The sequence below is a fragment of the Mytilus californianus genome, unplaced genomic scaffold (assembly GCF_021869535.1).
Source record: "Mytilus californianus isolate M0D057914Y unplaced genomic scaffold, xbMytCali1.0.p SCAF_5, whole genome shotgun sequence".
NCBI lineage: Eukaryota > Metazoa > Mollusca > Bivalvia > Mytilida > Mytilidae > Mytilus > Mytilus californianus.
The window spans coordinates 37,624,493-37,648,501 of NW_026262701.1; the positions used below are offsets into that span (position 1 = coordinate 37,624,493).

Below are 24,009 nucleotides of genomic sequence, written 5' to 3' on the forward strand. Positions count from 1 at the left end.
ACCCACGGTATACCTCGAATGTAGTTTTGTTGAACCAATGGTATAGGATTGAAGGTAGTTTTGTTGCACCCACGGTATACGATTGAATGTAGTTTTGTTAAACCAATGGTATACGTTTGAAGGTAGTTTTGTTGAACCAATGGTATACAATTGGAGGTAGTTTTGTTGAGCCAATGGTATACGATTGAAGGGCATTTTGTTGATCCAATGGTATACGATTGAAGGTAGTTTTGTTGAACCAATGGTATACGATTGAAGGTAGTTTTGTTGAACCCACGGTATACGATTGAAGAGAGTTTTGTTGAACCAATGGTATACGATTGAAAGTAATTTTGTTGACCCAATGGTAAACGATTGAAGGGAGTTTTGTTGCATCAACTATATACCATTGAAAGGAATGTTCTTGCACCAACGATATACGATTGAAGGTAGTTTTGTTGCACCCACGGTATACTATTGAAGGGAGTTTTGTTTGTTGTATCCGCTGTTTACGATTGAAGGGAGTTTTGTTGCACCCACGGTATACGATTGAAGTGAGTTTTGTTGGTCTAATGGTAAACGATTGAAGGTAGTTTTGTGGAACCCACAATAGATATACGATTGAAGGTAGTTTTGTTGAACCGTTGGTTTACGATTGAAGGGAGTTTTGTTGATCCAATGGTATACGATTGAAGGGAGTTTTGTTGCACCCACGATATACGATTGAAGGGAGTTTTGTTGAACCAATGGTATACTATTGAAGGTAGTTTTGTTGAACCCACAGTATACGATTGAAGGTAGTTTTGTTGCACCCACGGTATACGATTGAAAGGAGTTTTGTTGAACCAATGGTATACAATTGAAGATAAATTTTTGTTCACCCGCAGTATACGGTTGAAGGTAGTTTTGTTGAAACAATGGTATACTATTGAAGGTTGTTTTGTTAAACCAACGGTATACGATTGAAGGTAGTTTTGTTGAACTTATGGTATACAGTTGAAGGTAGTTTTGGTTCACCAACGGTATACGGTTGAAGGTAGTTTTGTTGGACCAATGGTATACGATTGAAGGTAGGTTTGTTGAACCCACGGTATACCATTGAAGGTAGTTTTGTTGAACCAATGGTATACGATTGAAGGTAGTTTTGTTGAACCAATGGTATACGATTGAAGGTTGTTTTTGTTGTATCCACGGTATACGATTGAATGTAGTTTTGTTGAACCAATGATATAGGATTGAAGGTAGTTTTGTTGCACACACGGTATACGATTGAATGTAGTTTTGTTAAACCAATGGTATACGTTTGAAGGTAGTTTTGTTGAACCAATGGTATACAATTGGAGGTAGTTTTGTTGAACCAATGGTATACGATTGGAGGGAGTTTTGTTGCACCCACGGTATACGATTGAAGGGAGTTTTGTTGCACCCACGGTATACGATTGAAAGTAGTTTTGTTGAGCCAATGGTATACGATTGAATGGAATTTTGTAGATCCAATGGTATACGATTGAAGGTAGTTTTGTTGAACCAATGGTATACGATTGAAGGTACTTTTGTTGAACCCACGGTATACGATTGAAGGGAGTTTTGTTGAACCAATGGTATACGATTGAAAGTAATTTTGTTGACCCAATGGTATACGATTGAAGGGAGTTTTGTTGCACCAATTTTATAATATTGAAGGTAGTTTTGTTGCACCAACGATATACGATTGAATATTTACAATTTAATCAGTCAAATAAATAAGTATCATATTAATAATATTAATTTATTGACTTCTAGGTACTACTTAACTTAGTAATTGAGGAGAACTTATAAGCAAGACATACTTATCCAATCCAGATCGCAGTCGCCGAATATTTCCTCTATCAGGTAATGAACATTTTATAAGCACGTTTGTTAATTTTTGTACTCAGTATATTTTTTTCTTTTAATGTTGATTTATGTCTGTAACAAGAGATGTGTACGTCGTCCTTGCGATGTTGATACTACTTTGTGTCCGCCATTCGATGTTTGGGCGCATGCTTAAGAAGTCTACAGAAATAAGCCAATGTATTGTTTTCTTATTATATATTTGTTCGTGGGTCTTTCGGAGCAAACAACTTGACACGTTTTACAATAAATAATACAGCTTATACAGTTATAGGAACCCACGTAGTTAAATGGTCTCATAAGGAAATTTTAATTTCACACATGCACTATCACAGTTCATTACCAACTTATTTCACCACGTTTCAACCGGTGAATGTCCATTGTAAGAGATTGTCTAAATTTAAGAAAGGTGAAGTACATTGTACTTAAAGTTGCGTTTATCATCGTTCAATTTTGGCGCTATAAATACATATATTTTTTTTAATTCATTAGCTTTCGATATAATTAAAAAAAAACTGTAATTGTCGACTTTCATCTCTCACATTATGATGACGCTGATCATTTCTGCTCTAGCGTCACAAAGCAGTGATACGAGAATTAGTAAATTACTAAGCGATTAGACATGGTGATATAGGTACACAGAAGAATTCTTATCATATTTATCATTTCCCGATTTCAAAGTTTGTCTGCTTCATCAATAGGATATCAACTATAAACTTTGTAATTTTTGTCAAGTTTGATCAATCAAAATGGCCACCGTGTCTAAAATAGAACATAGGGGTCATATTGCAGTTTTTCTAATATCTTTAAAACTGCAATTATACCAATTAAGAGAAAACCTGAAATGTTGATTATTATTTTTTTGTGCATTCCCTTGCCATTGTTTCAAAATCTATAGGAGCTAGGTTAAAGTGTAAATTGTAAAAATTATCAGCATGGTAAGATGTATCCACCCTTCAAATTGGAGAAAAATCAAGCTTCAGTAGTTTTGGAGTTATTGCCGCTGAAATATCGATTTTTTTTATCCAATATTTGGCTGTTATCATGAAAAATAAAGAAACTAACTAGGTTAAACGTGTAAATTGCAAAAATGTTCAGTTCAACAAGATGTATCTACCCTGAAAAGTGTAGCAAAATCTGTCAACCTGTTCTTGGCGTTATTGCCCTAGACATTATCAGTTTTGTAGTTTTTGGCTGTTACCTTGAAACATATAGGAGCTAGGTTAAAAGTGTAATTGTAAACTTGATAAGAACGACCAGATCTATTGACCCTGATTCCAGCACAATTTGTCAACCTGTTTTTGAGTTATTGCCTCTGAAATTTACATTTTTTCCATTTTTTACGTGTTATTTTGAAAATTATAGAAGCTAGTATAGATTAAAAGTGTAAACTGCAAAAAAGATCAGCATGACAAGATCTACCTACTCTGATGTGTTTGATAACCCGTTTTGGAATTATTGCCCCTGAAATGTTGATTAATCATGTTAATAGGTGTGCTTCTTGTTGAGGGAGGTTTTGTTTTATTTTCGATTATGTTGTATTAATCGATCATTTGTGGATTCCAGCAATTCAATATTGCGACTCCTGACATGTCAGTTGTGGACTCCTGACATGTCAGTTGTGGAGTTGTTTGTAAACTTTAGACCATGAATTTTTTTATATAAACAATGCATTAGAATTTCAGGGATTGTACATTTTTATCGACATACTCTGAATACTGACAGACGTTTTATCTACCATCGCATTCTCTTTGTTTTTAATATTGTTTTTCACATATTGCATACGACGCTGTATGTTTGTCTCTTTTTATCACAGTATTCCTTTGATGTAATAGATAGTCTAGAGCATACACGAAAGACATATTTTTCCATTTGATATGTTATAAAGTAGACATTGTACAATGTCATATCAATCTTACATTTAATGGTCCGATATAATTAAACAGGTATATTTATTATAGCGATTTATTCTGAAAGTAAGATTCAACAAAACTTAAAAAAAAACGATTTACTTTGTCTGATGAATGTGCATCTTCAAAAGCAATGAAGCATAATAGATGAAAAATTAAATGTACAAATTGATAACACAAAAATGTAAGAAATAATTCTCATCATTCTTTAAAAGCTTATAAACAGCTTACAGCCCAGCTGATTTTCGTTATTCTTCCATAACAAGCATATATTATATCCCTTTCTGTCATAATATATTTAATAGGCGGAGAAAACAATTGTTAACCGTTCACCTTTCTCCAACTCCAGCATTCCGATCAACTATTTACAGTCGCCATAACAGAACCGACAATTCACGAATAATACAAATGTGCATATTATAGCGCTTGAAATGCAATTTTTATGATCACTTGTGTTTAAAACATTATTACTTTGGGGGTTCTAAATATGTAGCATATTTGAGATCGCCGTATTTGTCTGTATAACCAACAATTATTGAGGGCAGAAGTCCGTTTCTTTGCTGCTCGGTCAACAGTGTCATCAGCTCGGCTTCGTTAATGTTACTGTTGAACATAATTTTGTTCATTTTTTCTTTAACAAAAATGGCAGAAAACACTGGTTTTCCGAAGTAGTCTGATGAATCGAGATATTTCAAACGTCGTCCATGGCGAAAACTTGACATGACGAGGTTGTTCAGTCGATGGTGACCGATTTCGCAATACGATTTAAAGCTCTTCGTTTCTTTCGATGTGGGGTCTTCTTCAAGTATGAACGACACGAGACCATCATAGCCACTATGGACAATAGATTGAGACGTGGGATAAAACCCCCTTTCCTCGTAAAGATGGAGAAGTTTCCGGTACGGTTGTGTATAATGTTCTTCTCCGTATCGGATGATAGTCGTGTTTGCATACGCATGCTTTCGGTAAATGGCTAAGAAAACTGCTCTTTTATCATGTGTGTAACTCCTGTATGTATGCAGAAAAGTCAAATTATAATTAGATTTTTCAAGGTGGAGTTTTTGTGTCTGCAGTCTTTTTTCACTTAGTCCACTTTCGACGATCACTTTATCATAGATGGGTATATTAGTCTTTTCGGCAATCACAGTAAATATGGAAGACCCGGAAAACAAATGACCATGGATCCATTTGATGTCATATCTCAATTGTCCAATTGCATGCGTGTACGGTTTAATGTGATGTTCATTAATCTCATATTTAATAATTCTGTCAGTGTTTCCCACTTTTAAAGTGACGTCGGCTACATCATCAAGGAGAAGGTTTTCTAATGGCCAGTTGGTTTCATCATTCACCATTTCGCGTACAAGATATTTAATTGGTGCATAATTTTGACCTTCAAGCAAAACAATCAAGGCTGTTGGTTTATGTTTTTCCAGAATTGATTTTAACTTTCCATGAAAAGGCCCAGTATGATAGAAGAGCAGATCGTTCGTGTAACGCTCACTCTCTATCCAAATCGCTCCTTTGTTGTTTACATGAAATCCAGGACCTATCCACGTGTCACTGTGTTGGACCGGAACTGCTTTGGGTTTATGTAATAACAATTTTGCCATTTTATCACTGATGATAGAAAAGTCAGCTGATCCGTCCATACATTGTGACAACCGCGCCAAATCATACACATTAGATTCCCATCCCAGTGCAGCATCGACGAGGCGCGAGGTGACTTCACATTTGAATGCAGGGTCGTTGTCATGTTTGATGCAACGATGAATCTTTCCAATGCGTGTATGCATCATTCCACATGGAAATAATATGATCGTTTTTACATAATCCTCATATGGAAAATCCGAAACTTCTTCAATAATTCTACCAAGAATCACATACCCTAAGTTAGAAATAACGGATTTTGTTCCAGGCGTGTAATCCAATCTTTCAGATAACATGTACCGTATGATGTCACGTGATGTTTCCTCTGTTACCAGTTTCATTTCCTTGCTGATATTTTTTGTTGTTTCACCTCTTTTCAGCAATGCTGAATTAAGCATTGGATCTGCCATACTTGAATGGACATAATCCCACCCAGCTGTATGGTACAGTAAATTTTCAACAGTGATGTCGTAAATTCTTTTGTCTATGTTTTCTTCTTTCCATGGTTTGACTTCCGGTAGAATGCCGTCTGTGCCAAACACTTTGGAATCTAAAGTTAGTTTGCCTTCATCGTGAAGTTTAAGAATTGCAATAGATGTGAAAGCTTTAGATATGGCTGAGATTTGATGTTTAGCTAATAGTTCTAAGTTTGTATCATCATGGCCTTTTCCATAAGTTTTTGCATAGGCAAGCCTGTTGGCTACTATCACGCCAACCTGTGCACCATTATACTTATTTGTGTTCAGAAATTCTTGAAAGCCTTCCTTAAATTTTAAGCCAGGTTGTTGTGCAGTAGCTGAAAGAAGATAATTAAATAAATTAAAGATTATTTTTACAAAGATCATTTACTGCTTAATTTTATAGTGATGAAGAAAAAAATATTTGGTATTAAAAAGAAACTTTTAGTCAAGATTCAAGTGCAGACAATAGGATTACTCAGTTTTCAATGTCAGTTTCATAATCATAGAAATAAGAAGATGTGGTATGAGTGCCAATGAGACAACTCTCCATCCAAGTCACAATGTGTAAAAAGTAAACAATTATAGGTCAAAGTACGGCCTTCAACACGGAGCATTGGCTTACAACGAACAGCAAGCTATAATGGGCCCCAAAATGACTAGTGTAAAATAATTCAAACAGGAAAACCAACATAGCATATTTGCTGATAGATGCGTCATTGAATAACTAATGCAACATTATTTTAGTATTTAAGATTTCCAAACAAAATTCATCATATCAATAGATATAAGAAGATGTGGTATGAGTGCCAATGAGACAACTCTCCATCCAAGTCAAAATTTATAAAAGTAAACCATTATAGGTCACAGTACGGTCTTCAACACGGAGCCTTGGCTCACACCAAACAGTAAGCTATAAAGGGCCCCAAAAATTACTAGTGTAAAACCATTCAAACGGGAAAACCAACGGTCTAATCTATATAAAAAACGAGAAACGAGAAACACTTATGAACCACATCAACAAACGACAACTACTGAACATTGGCTGAAAACTGCATTATACTGTTTCCATGCGCACAACAATAATGGTTTTAAGACAGGAGAGGGTTTGTTTTTAGTCTGGAATTTTACAAAATTTGTGTTTACTTGCAAATATGATGGCAAAATAATTACTTTATACAGGAAGGAAACTGTGCAATCCCACTGAAAAAATGTTTCTTGTTTTTTCAAGTCAGCTGAGTAAATTATTACTATTTTGATTTTAACAAAACGATTGCAGAAGAAAATCTTACTAATTATGTATCATTGTAGCAAATTGTTTAGTAAGATAGTGAGTGTAAATGTATGAGGATATAACTAAAATTTGTTATGCCCCCGCCGTAGCGGAGGGGGCATTAAATTTTACCCTTGTCCGTCTGTACGTCAGTCCGTCCGTCTGTACGTCAGTCCGTCCGTCTGTACGTCAGTCCGTCCGTCCGTACGACGTACGTCCCAAAGTTGGTTTCCGTTCTCTAACTTTAGTTTGCTTCAGCCAAATGTTATGAAACTTACACAAAATGCTTATTACCACAAAACACAGATCAAGTTTGAATTTTGGTGGCGTCACTTTAACCGTTCTAGAGTTATGCTCTTTTACAAATGGGAAAATTGCTGAATTTTTCGTTTCCGTTCTCTAACTTTAGTTTGCTTCAACCAAATGTTATGAAACTTATACAATATGCTTATTACCACAAAACACAGATCAACTTTCAATTTCAGTGGCGTCACTTTAACCTTTCAAGAGTAATGCCCCTTTACAAAGGGAAAAATTGCTGAATTTTTCGTTTCTCTTCTCTAACTTAAGTTTGCCTCAACCAAATGTTATGAAACTTATACACAATACCTATTACCACAAAACTCAAATCAAGTACAAATTTGGGTAGCGTCACTTTTACCGTTCTTCAGTCATGTCCCTTTATAACTTTATATGATATGCAAGCGGGGGCATCATCGGTGTCCCATGGACACATTCCCCATTTATTCTAAATGCATTCCGGGCTATTTCACCAAAAATGCAACTTAACATCTTTTGAAGGAATAGATCGAGGGCCTTTATGTAATAGTGTCTTTCCATTGTCAGATTGTCTTACAAAGCGTTTCGAGGTTTTGTTTTGGAGATTGTCTTTCTAGACGTCATATTTAGAAATGGGCCGATGATCATTGAGGAGATTTTCCGACGTCAGACAAAGTATCGTATAAATAACTCGTTACAACAGAGAGTTAGCTGATAAGAGAAATTTAAACACTTTCAAACATTTCTGCAGGAGGTAACAAAAAAAATTCTTGTCATATTTCATTCAAAATTTATTTCATAGATAAAATTAATACTCCAAAAGTCTTTTTTTTTATTCTTTGAAGGAATGGTCGACAAAAAGATAAACAATTTGATAAAAAGATATTAAAATACCTTTGATACTTAAATAAAAGGAACTTAAACATGTCAGTTTTAATACCCATGATATTTTCTTTGTTTAGTTACTCTAGATTAGTAAGAAACTTTGAAAAATCTATTCGTTTATCAGTTTTGCTATATGTTATATAATGTAGTTATTATGTAACAACATTTGGCTACTAAATAAATAAACGTTTCGGAGCATCAAAAACCGAAAAAGGATTTAAAACGAATAACCAACTACATGTATGTCTTGATAAAGTTCCAATAAAAATGGCAATTTATAGTCAAATCAAGTGCTGAGGAATAGTTCAATACATTTGTTGTTTTTGTTTACCACGAGTCGACCACACATACGCACACGATACGTAAAACGTCACACAGCACCAAGAACTTAACTTGTCCTACGAAGAAAGAAAAAGATAACCTTTTTGTTTAAACTTAAATAAATCTTTTTCATCTAGGAAACCTAAGAATAAGAGATAGATTGGATCTGATTGAAAAAAACTCAGGCAAGGAATTTCATAATATTAGGAACAAAATTATTAAATTTGATTTAAATAACATTCAAAAATGTTGGTCCATTTGAGTCCATCTTTTCTTTAAAGCTGTAAAAGGTGTCCAGATAGCTGATGAAGTACATGAAAGTAGACGGATACAAAGAATGAGTGGGGATTCAAATCGGTCATGAGGTAGATTTTCCATACAATAGGTGAAATGCCTTTGTACATATATTTGAAATGAGTTTGTGGACAATGTTTACTTGCGATCTTAACTTTACAATGCTTTTGGGTTGATGTTATGCTGTTCTCGGGATGTTATTTGGTTTCTTTTGTCATTTAGTAGCTGTCTCATTTACTTAAATCCCAAATCTCCTATGAGGTCTGGATATGGATCCTTCATTTCTATATTCTTTAATTTTTTATGCCATTTTTCTCTATTCTTTATACGTTTTGCCCATTGTTCTCTATTCTTTATATTTTAGCACCTCATTTTTCTCTATTCTTTATATTTTAGCTCCTCATTAGTCTCTATTCTTTATTTTTTTGTCTATTTTTGTCTATTCTTTATATTGTTTGCCCATTATTCTCTATTCTGTAAACCTCCATCCACACCCTCTTTTATTAATATTGTATAGCCCTGGTGCATTCAAAATGACAATCTTTAGCGATGGGATTGGTTTTAATGGCAATACACACAAACACTTTATGCGTAAACCGCAATTTGAAATGCAAATTAATACACACATTATATGCGTTGACAAAAAAATTGGTTTTTGATGCAATAGATAAAAAGTCGTACAGAAATTTTAAATGTAAATTTCTTAACCAAATATGGCATGTGAATTAAAGTAACATTTGTTCTCAACTTGAGTTATGTACACACCAGTTTTTTTTTATTTTGAATAGAGATAAGTATTCCATTCATATGTTATATATCTTCCCTGTGATTTTGTGAATGAGTTTACGGTTTATGCACTCTTTGTGATATTTTGCGTGTAGACGCACAGAGATTTTAATAATAACCTAAAATGTTTATTCCCATAAATTATATGTAATAGGTGCAAGTCAAATTTTATACTTCAAAGGGTTCAGTCAACAAGAATTATCCTTGTATTACTTACAAGGTTGTATATACATAAAATATAATGAACGGTTGGAGCTTTTCATGTTGTTCAGAAAGTGTAAAGAATCGCCGCCTTTGTAAATATGCATTACTAAGTAGGTCAAAGTGAACTATCAAAAATGAATGTTATTAAGGGCTACGGCTGTAGAAGTCATTTACTGGCGATTATCATAAGTCCTCTTTAAGCAAAAAATAGAATTTGACCAATTAATTTGCTTTAATCAAGAGTTCATTACTCCCAAAAAGAAGACACGTTCGTTTTTGTTCAGTTTTTGGATAGTTATAAGGGAGCTACCATTTGATTTTCATGGGGGGGGGGGGGCTAGGATGAAAAATTTTGTCTTGCCTTTTTATTTTTCCCTCTATTCGGTCCTGCCTTTTTATTTTTCACTCTATTCGGTCCTGCCTTTTTTTTTTTTAGTTTATCCTGACTTTTTTTTTTACATAAATTGTCATCCTGCCTTTTTTTTTTGCAAATAATCTCATCCTGCCTTTTTTTTACTCAAAACTCCTGTCCTGCCTATTTTTTTCAAATTTCATCCTAGCCCCCCCCCCCCCCCCCCCCCATAAAAATCAAATGGTAGCTCCCTAACAAAACTATAACGGACAGATAAATCATACAAATACTGTTATAAGTGGTCCTGTACATTCCGGCTATTCGTATTTTTTTACTGAGCAACACAAAAAATTTGCATGATGTGAGTTTTCAATGTTAAAAAATGACTTTATTTTTGCATTTTTATCCATTTTCTCCCTTTGATGTTTAACCTGGACCAAAATTTCAGAAAACATGGGATCATAGAAAAACTTTGATAATGAGTGTCTCGAATGTAGAATAAAAGCTAGAATTATCGTTTTACTTTTTACGGAGATTTTGGAGGCTTGTGAATTCTAAATGGGCAAAATAAATCCTTTGGAAACCACTTGCTGTAGTTTGGAACCAAGTATCGGCAAAATAATTGTATTATAGTTTTCTGTCGGAACTTTGATGTAAGACCCCCTTGTCCTGACCAACTTTGACAGTTAGTAACCATAAAAAAAGTTGTCAATTCATTTCGCAGAAACTATCAAAGATCTGCCATAAACACCAAATTCTCCAAATAACAAAAACCCTCAATATATGATACCGACAACCACTGACGAGGTTCCTGACTTGGTACAGACACATGCATATGTAAAAATAAGGAGATGTGGTAACCGTATGAATGCCGAGGATATAACTATCCACCAGACTTCAAATGATGTGGATATATATAGATTCCATCATTGCAACAAGTGTGTTACGATATTTCACCACTCGAGACAGTTAAATTTTAATATTTAAAGCGCGAGGCTTGCGAGAAATATCGTAAATACACGAGTTATAGTGGTGGAATCTGTTTCTCTAATGATTTTTATCCTTCCTTTTCAAAGATTTGCAGAACGTTGTGTTCTTTATATGTGACGTCATCAGGCATGGTCCCCTCTTTCCATGACGTCACAATCGGGAATTCAGAAGAAACCAAGAAAATTTAACGTCATAACTAAATTTTGACCAATCATTTGCCAAGAACAGATATTTCACTAGTGAGAACATTTTTTTCACAATCGGTTGGGAAATGTAAAAATAGTGACAAAGTTAGAGAAATAAGCAATTATATGTCTCCGTATGGCCTTCAACAAGGAGAAAATGTGACCGGATTTAAGTAGAAATGAATAGGTCTCGTTCCTCTCCTTTTTAATCTCGCTCAGATGAACAAAGAAAAGGTAGTCGCATACAATAGGACATTAAATATCAGTACAAGAACATCACTTTTGAACTCTCAAAATAAGATAACAAAAACACAATTACAAAGAAAAACTCTACGAAACTGCATCGTATAGATTAACCAGCTCATGTGAAATCATGTCGTCCTTCAATCTGATACGCTGTAATCGGTATCACAGGCGCCTGGGGCATTGTCATACAATCTGATACGCTGTAATCGGTATCAAAGGCGCTTGGGGCATCGTCATACAATCTGATACGCTGTAATCGGTATCACAGGCGCTTGGGGCATCGTCATACAATCTGATACGCTGTAATCGGTATCACAGGCGCTTGGGGCATCGTCATACAATCTGATTCACTGTAATCGGTATCACAGGCGCTTGGGGCATCGTCATACAATCTGATACGCTGTAATCGGTATCACAGGCGCTTGGGGCATCGTCATACAATCTGATACGCTGAAATCGGTATCACAGGCGCTTAGGGCATCGTCCTACAATCCGATACGCTGTAATCGGTATCACAGGCGCTTGGGACATGGACCCCCATTTTTGGTGTTTAATTTTATTTTGTAAATATTCTTAAATGTATTAACTTATTTTCACTTATTTAATCTGTTCTTGCTCTTATCTATACGATGTTATAATACCAATTGAATATTGTGTAGATGCATCCCTATATTCTTATTTTCCACAGACCCAGTTTAACTTGTATGACACACATACAACCACGAAGAGGATTTTTTACTTTCACTAAAACGTATTGCAGGATTAAACAAGTTATGTTTATTTTAGTCAGAGAAAAATAGAATAATAGGCGCAATTTCCTACTTTATCCATTTCAGAATCGCAATTACCTTGACTATGCGTCTATTTGGTTTTTTTCTGTGTCGGTTGACTGCTGTCTCATTAAGAATAGCTAACATCTCTTTTTTTAAATTCATTTGAGATATGCTATTCTTGGTTATGACTATTGACATAAGGATAAGATTTTGGATATGGAATCGCAGAACCAGTACAAAGTTAACGTTCAGTATAAGTTAGTACAGAAAAAGACAATAGAACTAATTTTTGATTATCTAATTCTTAGCCAACAAGGGGCACTACAGTTGTACAAATAGAGAAACAAATGCAAACAATACAACATTTATACACATATCATTGTTATATATTGCAATAATACTTGGAGTAAGTTAGTGACTGTTAAAATGCTAACATCATCGGATCAGATTAAGTCAGTATATAAAGGTTAAGTGAAAAATTATCTGAGGTGAGAAATATAGCCAAGCAAAGTGAAATAAATCTGTGCTGGTGTGAACAGGCATTATGTTTCTAGTTCATTTGAGCCCTGGGTGAATTAATCATTCTGATATGATACTTGTATAGGAAAATGAACCAGACCACATTTTAATTGAAAGTTTCAATATTTGAAAAACAACCTGAACTATAATAATAGCTTTTTGAAGTTTTGTTTGGTGTATATCTATCATATACATTGTCTGTTTTGCGGCCTAGTTTGTTGTAACACATGATTGAACGATTGCATTGTAATCTCATATGGCATCTTTTATTAAAGGTGTGGTTCTGTCTAATATTTTTCAATTTGTAAGTCTGTTTTAGTAATTCTATCAGACATTTTCACCAAAAAATTACACGGCGATTAAAGATAAAACGGACGTCATTGTACGTATAACAATGAGACCTGCCAGGTTATTTGTCGTCTCTTGGTTCATTTAATACGCCGTGCATTCATATTGTATATTTAAAATCGACTTGTGACATTTTTAGCTTGGCAGATGAATTGGGTCTTGGGACATCAGATTTAAATATTGTAAAGAAAATTCTTTCAAACCTGTTCGTGGTTGTTACTGTAAGAGATTGTGGTTAAAATATGTACTAGTGTAATGACATTGTGATCTTTTCGGAATACAGACATTTCACACTCACACACACACATCGAGATCTCATAGGCGGATCCAGGGGAGGGGGCCCTGGGGGGCCCGGGCCCCCCTTTTGTGGGAAAAATTTGTTTGATTATATAGGGAATCACTGAAGCATGACTGGAGCGGGCCCCCACTTAGGTCAGTCAGTGCCCCCCTCCCCCTTACAAAAAGTTCTCGATCCGCCACTGGATCTGCGGAAATTTCTATGCTTCTTACTGTTTCGAAAGTGAAAGAGCGAGAGAGAACATGCAATTAATTATTTTAGTTCACTTTTTAATTCGACTTTATAATAGTTTACTCAACACATTAACATCTGTTTATAGTTTCGTTTACATGTAAAGCTTTAGTACATTTTCATTTGCATGCAATCTAATTAAAATATCGATCAATCGTGACTCATATGAGTATAACGAAATCATGCTGAGATATATATTTTAATTAGATTGGTTTGCATGCACAAAGTCGTCGCGGAAAAAGGAACATGGAAATATGTATTGAAGTTGATGTGACGTAAAACCACGAAAACTTTCAAGAATGCACGTTACCATAATTCATAAGCGACGTAAGCTATTCAATATTTAATTGGAGGCACGTGCAATTTAACGAAAGTACATCAATAAAGCTATTTTTGTAGATTGCTTTGTTTACTGTAATTAATTGCGAGCCTCGTTAAACATAGTTTTTACACCTTGTCGAAAATGATCATGTAATTTCCAATTTATATTAAAACTTGTATTTACAGGTAATTTATTCATTTTGTTTGTACAAACAGGATATGGTTTTGTAATTGTTGCCAAAACCGAGATTTTACATTTTCAAGTTTGTGTTTATTCATCATTTAGCCCGTCATCACCAATATTTCCTCGGTATGTCTAACTTCTTTGTTTCTCACTTTTAACATCCAGTATGTAAAGGAGACTTTACCAATAGAGCAATCAACTTAAACCATAAGTCTAAGAAAGACAGACAAACCAATGAACAAAAGAAAAAAAAAAAATGACGAATAGATAAAAACAGATCATAACACACTATACAGAAAACTACACATTTTTCAACGCGAATTTCACCTAAAACGGGAGATGAATTCGGGTTTTCCAGAATGGTAGGCAGTTCGAATTCCCTTTATGGAATCGACCAGTCATGCATGTACTAGTATGAGCAACTATATTTATCCCATCTTTTTCTTCAGTATAAAAATTGTAATCAGTATGTGACGTCAATAGATTGTTTAACTCTGTCGCTTTGTATAAATTACAGTTATACATTCCGTCTGGCATTTGTCCAATGTCCTTGACCTCATTTTCCTAGTTAAGAGACTGCTTAAAATCGTATAGGTTTTTCATCATGTGATTTCGCTTATAAGGAGCAATAGGATAACTATTTGTATAAGGATCAATGCAAGGTCTACATGTCCGTCAGACAGGATTCACCTGACCCTTGTCCTCATTTCATGGATTAGTGATCATATTTATGTTTTCACGGTCAAATGCGTTTCCTAGATAGTATCAGGATAGGTCAACCATGTTTGGTGTATGGGATAAATGTCAGGTGTATATGTCTGTCTAGCAGAGTTCAACTGACATGACTTCGTTTTCATGGTTCATTGATCAACGTTAAGTTTTCGTGATTAGGTTCGTTTCTCTGATACTATAGCCAATATGGCAACTGCAATGGTGTATGCAATTATTGTATGGTCTGTCTGGTAAGGTGCATCTTAACCTAAAGACTTTAGACATAAAATGCAATCATTATCAGTAAAGCAGACAAGACATTTCAACGTGAACACTCTTATTTAAATAAATTTGATATTTATGAAATAGAAAATACTTTGAGATCATTGTATTGTTTGATAATGTCGAAGTTTATTAGACGAACATAATTAATTTTCATAATAAATCTTGCCTTTTTTTCTTAAGCTTGACATCTTACATAACTCATAAGGAGAGAAATGACACCTAACATTTAACCGAATTAATTATAGACGTTATAAACAATTATATGATAATATATGCATGTATACTATATAAAAATCCCGATGGATGTATACTTCAAAATATATACTGACATGCAGATTGTTGTTTTTTCCTTTTTAAATCAAAAGTTAAAGTTAAAAGCTTCCTCTCATAGCTTGAAGTGCACCTAGGTATTTTCCCCTTTGATCTGTATACTAAAAACATGTATATCCTTCAAGGGGACAATCCCACGCTTGGAAGGTCAAAGGGGCTGCTGTTTTTAAGCATCTTATCTGATGGACTAAAAGTACATTAACACGTTTCTCAAATGAATAATAATAAAAATAGGGTGACTTGATTATGTGTATTTGGGTAAATAACCAACACATTAATTATAAAATTTATCAGAATATAGATAATATCAAATGGATGATCATATGTATAGAGAAAATGAAAATTGGCAAGACTCAGTATTCTCTGAAAAATGTAACATGTTTAATATGAATTAATCTTCTATGAATGCTTTGATTTAATTAATGTTCCTTGCGAAGAAAACCAGCTTCCAAACAAATAGGAATTAACGCATAACATCTTATAATTTTACTTACCTGAAGATAGGAATACATAGACAAATATTAACATCCGCATGTTTGTATTATTTTTTGTAATGAAAACTTCACATGGCAAAAATTTGTTATAGAACCAGCTGTCAGAAATTAAAGTAAAAGTCTACATTCACAAGGAATAAAGATATAAAAGTTGCAAAAGTATTAATAAATCCCTACAGGTGTAGACAGTTTTAACCGTATGCACTGTATTGTGTATATACCTGTATCACGTGGTATAAATCATTTTACGAGTTAAAAAAATAACCATTAAACTTTTGAAGTTTTCAAGTATGAATTCTTGCATTTAAAATGTTATAAAGTATAACCCACATAATTTAAACAAGAAACCGACTGTATAGGTAAAAAATGATTTGATCTTTGTAACAATAAATTGCCTTGTATTAACAATATGAAATAGTTGTTAAAAAATTCTCATTAAGTGGATGGAATTTCATTTCATTTCACAGTTATTTCATTTAATTTCAGTTTTATTGACGGAATTGTAGTAATAAAATAATAAAGTTCATATATATTTCTTGATAATTCAAGGTAGATAGTTAAAATGAAATATTTTTGAATCGAGTGTTTATATTGGATAGATGTATATTCTATCTAAAATAAAAGAAGAATATGTCAGAGGATACGAATGCTCCCGCTCAAGCGTTGCAATTTTCCAAGTTAAAAAGGGCATCACTCTAAAACAGTGAAAGACTCACTACCCATGCAAATTCGAACCCTGTCTGCGTGTTGTAGTTCTTATAACATTGTGTATGAGTTTCATAAAATTTGGGTGTGAAAAAACTAAAAGTTAAAGTGCGGAAGCAAAAATGGGACTGACGGTCGAAAAGACGGACAGACGGAAGGACGACCAAGGCCTACCGCGGGGGCATAAACATCAAAGAAGGAAAAATGAATTACAAGCAGTTTTGACCAAATTATATTTATTTTCAGAGAGATACATATCCTTGTTTATTAATATGATTGGAGCCAAGAAATTTAGTTTCTAAATATTACAATGATTTTTACGAACAATATTTTTTGCTGTCTCATTAAGGTATTCCTCCATTTCTTTGTATTCAACAAAAATCATATCAAGAATGATATTGTGAAAATTTTGTATTCAGACATGTAACTGTACCGTTTCAAGATGAATGGAAATATGACTATACATAATGCATGTGTCCCTATCATGTTTCTGTAGTATGCATTGGCCGCTATCATGTTTCTGTGGTATGCATTGGCCACATTGATGTATCTGCAATGTGTTTAACTTATTTAATGGGTAATAGTATCAACTGATGTATATAAGCGACTTACATTTGAAGATTGGAGCAACTAATATATATCTCAACGTCTATTGAAGAGTTTAAAGAAGAAAATATACACTAAACTGTAACATGTGTAATACAAAATGTATATGTCTTACGCAGGTTGATTAACAATCATACGAACAAACAAACAAAGAGAACTGTTTGTCGATTTTTTAAGCACGTATTTCGATATTAGTCTGTTTAAGACTAATTGGTATAGTAAAAGTATCACAAGTATTAACTGTTTGAAATGAAATCGTTTGTCAAATGGATAAAATTTCATTCAGTCAAACAATTATGTCTTTATGTGGCATTTTTATTGTTGGGACTGGGGCGGAGATTTTTCTTTTATAGTTTTTACCATAAAAACCCTTGATTGGGATAATAAAAAAAGTTATATTGGTAAAGATTTTATTAACAAATTAAGATACACGTAAAGCATCTTAAAACTTTATATGACAGTCTACAATTTACAAGTTGGGCAATATATTTAACTTCTCAGAAATGCAATAGCGCCTTGATGTATTGAGTAATTCTTTAAAATGTGCAATGCTCCCTTCAATCAAGGTCAGATCCTACCCTATGGCCACTCACCATGGTTACCTGTTATAGCATATAAGAAAGACCCAATCAAAGTTGTAAAACATATTATATACTCAACATAAAAGATAAGTTTACACATTGTGAAAAACCTGCAATTAACAATAAATATTGGTCAGACTGAATCAGGTTTACATATGATAGTGGATGCTCTCTTTTTATTCTGGCGCTTTATCTTTGGTTTAGGTGTTTTGAAAATGGCTAAGTGGTGTCAACAAATCCAGGGAAATTTGGTTCTATCGCTGTATGTTATTTGAGTAATAACAAAATGATATTCTGGATACAGTAGTATTAAGGAATCATTTAATTATACCGTGGGACTATAATTATGTCTTCGACGAAGAGAAACATTATGTTTTAGTAGTGTTTCTTCGTCTGGTTCATACAACCTTGTTTTGACCTTAGCTATTATTATCTTGAGATACGGCTTATGATATTTGGCATGAAGTTGTATTACCATAAGACGGTGTGTAAATATCAAAATGACCTTCATGTGACCTTGACCTTTCACATCATGGTCGAAATACTTTTTTTTTTACATTTTCGTGTCCGGAATACTACTTTTTTTATCCTTAGCCGTAGGTTTTTGATATTTGGCAGATCTATGCAGATCGATGCAGTACCCCCAAGATGTGTTGCGCGTAGCATGGAAGGTGAACACGACCTCCGATCTTCAAGGTCAAATATGATCGTTATTAAGGGAAGACATTAGTTTTATTCGATAATAACAGTTCCAGTATACAAGCAGTGTATCGTGTTAAAACGATAGTTAGTATTTTAGGGACTAGGAATTGTAATCAACATTATGATAAGATAGATAAGATAAGATATTTTATTTCCAATTATGGGCCCCAAAGGGCATAAACATTACAACATCAATAATTTTTCATAATACAATACAAACAATGATATAAAAAAAAAGTTTAACGAGAACTATTTAAGTTCTTAAAGTATACGTAGATAAAGAATCTATAGTATGTTTTTTTTAATACTAATGCATTTTATTGCAAGTGTGGTTGATATAGATAACAAACAAGCAGCCCAAAAAGAAAAAAGAAAAATAGATATCCATATATGTATAGTACACAAAAAGTTGGATCAATTAAACATATAATAATGAGCCAAAAAGAAAGTAGAAATTAAGCATGTCCATGACTCATCCTGTGTCAGCAGCAAATAGGAAAGTATTATGGTTTCCTAAAGGCAGCTGACACCAGGGGGCGATACCTTATGTGCCATAGGCATGTAAAATGTGTGTAAATGTCTCTTTCCTACCTGTATCAAAAGCAAACAAGGAAGCATCATAGGTAACTTGAATGCAGTTGATACCAGGGGACGATGCCTCAAGGATATAAGAGAACGTTTGAATAAATAATATATTCTAACAATTAATTTCTATTTTTTTTAATCGGCTAGTATGTTTGTGATATTCAGATGAATATAATTTTCTATGTCCAATCAAATGTATATACACACATAGATTTCCTTTAACTTATCTTCACTAAGGAAGATGTTTGTATATAAAATTACATATTATTTTAAGTAACTCAACATTTTCTACACTAAATAACCAGATAATTTTGCTTTGACTGCTCATATGATTGAAATAAGAATTATATTTTGCAATACTAGCTTATGTAACAACAGTGCATCATGTTAGAATTTTAGAGAATTGTAATGGGCAGAATATAACAACAAAGTAGCATGTATTAGGGAATTGTAATTGACATTATGTAACAGCAGTGTATCATTTTAATAGGAAGCTTTAGAATGTTAGAGAACTGTAAAGGGCAGAATGTTATAGCAGGCAGTGTATCTCGTTGATTCAAATGATTCAGATAAAAAAAACTTCCGATTTTTTTTCCAAAGAGGATCTCGGATCTAAGATCGATTCATTTATCTTTTATCCGTTGTCACTTATTATTAACTCCATCGAGTATGACACGTTAGGATTAAAAAAATGCTTGCATCTCATCTAAGGAAAATAACGGAGCACAACTGCTTTCCAGAGAATTTCATGTAATTCTATATTTGGCTATATTCTTGTTTTGAAAATTAGTGTTTGACATCACAAACGTTTTCATTATGATAAGGACATACTTGTCCTGATTTGTTTCTGATAAATAGTATACAATTTTATGTCGGGCATTTTGACACCAAAATAATTCTACAGCAAAATGGTTTGAAGTAAAACAAAATAAATATATGTGTTCAATGAATTGCTAGACGAGTAGAGCACTGATTTTGTCATAAGATAAAATAAACAGTATACGTGCCATCTTGACAGATCCGACCACCACTGTTTAGTGACCATTGTTAAGTTATCAGATTGTACGTCTACAAAATGTAGGTTTAAATGTTTTGCTATCAAATTTAATTTTATGAATGAAATTTGACCTTGGTTAATCCATCCATGACTTACGACCTAGCCTTTATCGACATCCATTGTAAATCATTTCTAATTTTTCAGAACTACGAAAGGCTATACTGTTCAAGACATCAGAAAAACGAATCTTAAGTGTTGAAATAAGCCCATTAATCAGTACAAATAGTTATGTTTTTGAAGGTAAACATGTTATTAAGTGGACATTTGATATAAGGGAACATACTGAAATCTTTGTAAAACTTCAATTTGCTGTGAAGTTCACTTTGAAATGGTTGTTCATACAAAATTGTTTAAATATTTGTCTGTTGTCCCTTTTTTTGTTATATAGTTGATTGAAATGTTTAAATTATAATTTCAAATGATTCAAATACGCCTTTTTTTTACAAATTTCTTTGATATTAAAATACAAAGGTGTATGAAGAATATTGAAAATGAATTCAACTATACTAGCCGCGGTATAGAAATTTTGCTATATTTGACCTCAATGGAGGGCATCAATTTGCTTCTTATGATGTAAAATGCACAATTTTGTATCACGTCCGATGGAATTTGGGAACTTTCTAACTTTAGTTTGCCTCAACCAAATGTTATGAAACTTATACACAATGCTTATTACTACATAATACAGATTAAGTACGAAATTTGGTGGCGACAATTTTACCATTCTTGAGTTATGTCCCTTTATAAACATAAAAATTGCTGAATTTTTCGTTTCCGTTCTCTAACTTTAGTTTGTCTCAACCAAATGTTATAAAACTTATACACAACCTATCTAGAGTTATGCGTGTTTACAAATAGAAAAATTGCTGATTTTTTAGTTCCTGTTCTCTACTTAAGTTAGTCTCAACCAAATGTTATGAGACTTACACACAATGCTTATTACCACAAAACTCAGATCAAGTTCAAATTTGGGAAGCGTCACTTTTACCGTTCCTCAGTTATGTCCCTTTATAACCATATGATATACAAGCGGGGGCATCATCTGTGTCCACATGTGGACACTATCCACATTTATTTACTGATATTTCTTTGGATGTAATTTAAAAATGTAAATGCCGAATATTTTTTTAAAAAGAAAATTATTTTAAGAATATATTGCAACCTCTTCATAAGATGGAAATTCAAGGACTGGTATTCACCATTTCTAAGGAAATTATAATTTTTACACATGTCTTTATATCAAAGTGACTTCTTTGATTTAAAAAAAAACAACTTTGATTTAAAAAAAACAAACAAATGTAGACAGATGAACTTGTTGTACACTACAGGATCAATCACGTTCATGTGCCTTTTCCCCCTTTTGCAGTGTAAATTGTGAATCAATGATTCAGCACTCTAAACTCTATAGCTTCGAAACATAGTCACACTTTGCTTATAATTCATATAGTCGTTTTGTTAGGTAATATATGCTATGTTATATGGATTAATAATCGACAACTAAACGAACCAATGGACAGACGAACGAACATATTACATTCATTTCAACGTAGTTTACTATCTCGTTATTCAAGATGTAGTATAATGTGTATGAATATCCTGTTTGATGTTGTATAAATATATATGTGTGTATTTTCATCAACTGTATATTTGAAAGGGAGTTAACTTTGGTTATTTTCAAGTTAAGAATAATATCACCGGTATTATCTCCCTTACTTTTCCTCGTATGCAATATTGTTCGGCACCGATGAATACATTTCTACAAACTATAATTCGTTTTGGTTATACAGTCGATGTTAAATGTAAAAAGTACCAATACAACTATGAAATAAATTATAATTAGCATCCTCTCTTGTCCCAACATTACACTAAATGTTAGAAGTTTTGCTTACTTTAACCTCCTTAAAAGTTGTGAATTTCACATTATTTCATTTAGGAATCACATGGTGTAAAGCTGGACCAGTTTTAATTGCAAATTTCCGTTGGACCACATGACAAATGGAACCACATGTTAATAAAAAAAATTAATTTGTATATGATATAGTTTTTATAACTGTTTTAAAAATAAAACGAGCATTTATTCGTTCCTTAATGCATAAGAGTGAACTTGGTCAATCTTTTGTATGTTTTTTTTTTATTGTAGTTAAGTCAAAATAGTACTAGAAAGTACGATGTTTGAGGAAAACAAAAGTTCTTGCCTCGTTTGGAACATAGTGCAGCGTAGTCCGTATAAAATTAAGAGCCATTTTATATCATGTATGAATTGTTTTTAACACTAGAATGCATATTAGTAATTTATGTGCATTCTCATGTTTTAACAGAAAATGGCAAGATCCAAAGAACAAGGACGAAAACAAAAAACAAAAAAGGCAAATAAAGCTGGAGGTGTCAACAAGGCAAAGGCAAAAGCAGTTAAAACCAATTTAAAGCATGTGAGTAAAATCCATTTTAAACATTTTCACATATTTGTCAGATGAAAAGTTGGATCAAATGAACCATTTAGTAGCCTTACATTCCGTTTTAAGAATTCTGAGTGGGAGCCTTTTGTAATTGTATCTTTCCCTTATTTGTAAATAAATAGTACTTACGACAGCCATTTCCTCAACTTACAGTGAATATTGATTGAATTAAAATGTTTGCGACAAAGAATCCCCCCGAATGTGAGTTTTCGTTCATTTGAACCACTTTCATGCAAAAGCAGTAAGAATTATAAATCGTGTTAGTCTGTATTTACATTTCTATGCAGTTTTATGGCTTATTGTTTGTCTTTCCGTATTTCTTTTAATACCATTAGGTTAATTGTCCTCTTCGTCCTCATTATCATGATCATGGTGTTAGCGTTCTTTTTTAATTTGTGATTTTGTATTGTCTCCTTTGCCTCCTCTTCTTCGACTGAGACTTCAAACAGTTTGTCTGTGTTATAAACTAACAAAGGACTATATTCACACGCCATAATCTAATTAATGCATTCTGCGCAATAAATGTAAAAGCATACACCGAGTTTTTTTATTTGTATTCTTTAACAGCGCTCTTAACAATGCATTTCAAACCAATGACGTATCATTGATTCATTTTGGTTTACAAACAATACAATTATTAACAATCAGTTGGATTCTAAAAAAGCGAATTGTGACACCATCATCGTTTTCTGTGATTCTTAACTCAATGCTACTAAACTTGCAAGCGTATTATTATTGAAAATTCAGCACTGGTATTCCAAAGAGTATATGTATAGTCTTGTTTGATATCTTTGGTGGTACGTGCAACCGTAATGATTATGTTGTATAACCGAACAGACATTTTATCATATTTCAGATAAATTTGAATAATAAATCAAAAACAGAAGAGGCTAATAAAAAGTTTGACGAAATGAGAGAAGAAATGATAGGCGATGTAAAAAAAGAACAGAAAACAGTGAAGAATACACAGGTAAAATCAAGGTCACTAATTACAGTTATTTGGATGTACCAAATCAGTAAAACGATACATCCCGCCATTGTGTCATTGTGCTATGGTCATTTTTGTATTCTTTGTCCATAGAGTGTCCATATGACATTTTTGTTTTTCTTTGTTGAAATAGTAATTTATATTATAGTGA

General features: G+C 33.3%; 1 protein-coding gene and 1 long non-coding RNA gene across 3 annotated transcripts in view; one reads left to right on the top strand and one right to left on the bottom strand.

Moving 5' to 3' along the window:
* Positions 1-24,009, top strand: part of LOC127701859 (uncharacterized) — a 43,025-nt gene that overhangs the window by 16,068 nt on the left and 2,948 nt on the right. For both annotated transcript variants that reach the window (XR_007982230.1, XR_007982231.1), the window contains exons 2-4: positions 1,762-1,851; positions 22,733-22,843; positions 23,727-23,840. This is a non-coding gene — a long non-coding RNA (uncharacterized LOC127701859). The remainder of the gene's footprint in view (positions 1-1,761; positions 1,852-22,732; positions 22,844-23,726; positions 23,841-24,009) is intronic.
* LOC127701831 (uncharacterized) lies at positions 3,803-16,407 on the bottom strand. Its single transcript, XM_052205799.1, has 2 exons — positions 16,179-16,407; positions 3,803-6,207 (listed from the first exon to the last, which is right to left on the bottom strand). The coding sequence occupies exons 1-2, from the start codon at positions 16,216-16,218 to the stop codon at positions 4,229-4,231; spliced, it is 2,019 nt and encodes a 672-aa protein (XP_052061759.1). The 5' UTR covers positions 16,219-16,407; the 3' UTR covers positions 3,803-4,228.

Coding starts and splice junctions, on each gene's coding strand:
- LOC127701831 (XM_052205799.1), bottom strand. CDS start 16,218: ATGCGGATGTTAATATTTGTCTATGTATTCCTATCTTCAG. Junction 6,208..16,178: donor CTATGTATTCCTATCTTCAG/GTAAGTAAAATT, acceptor ATCTTCTTTCAG/CTACTGCACAACAACCTGGC.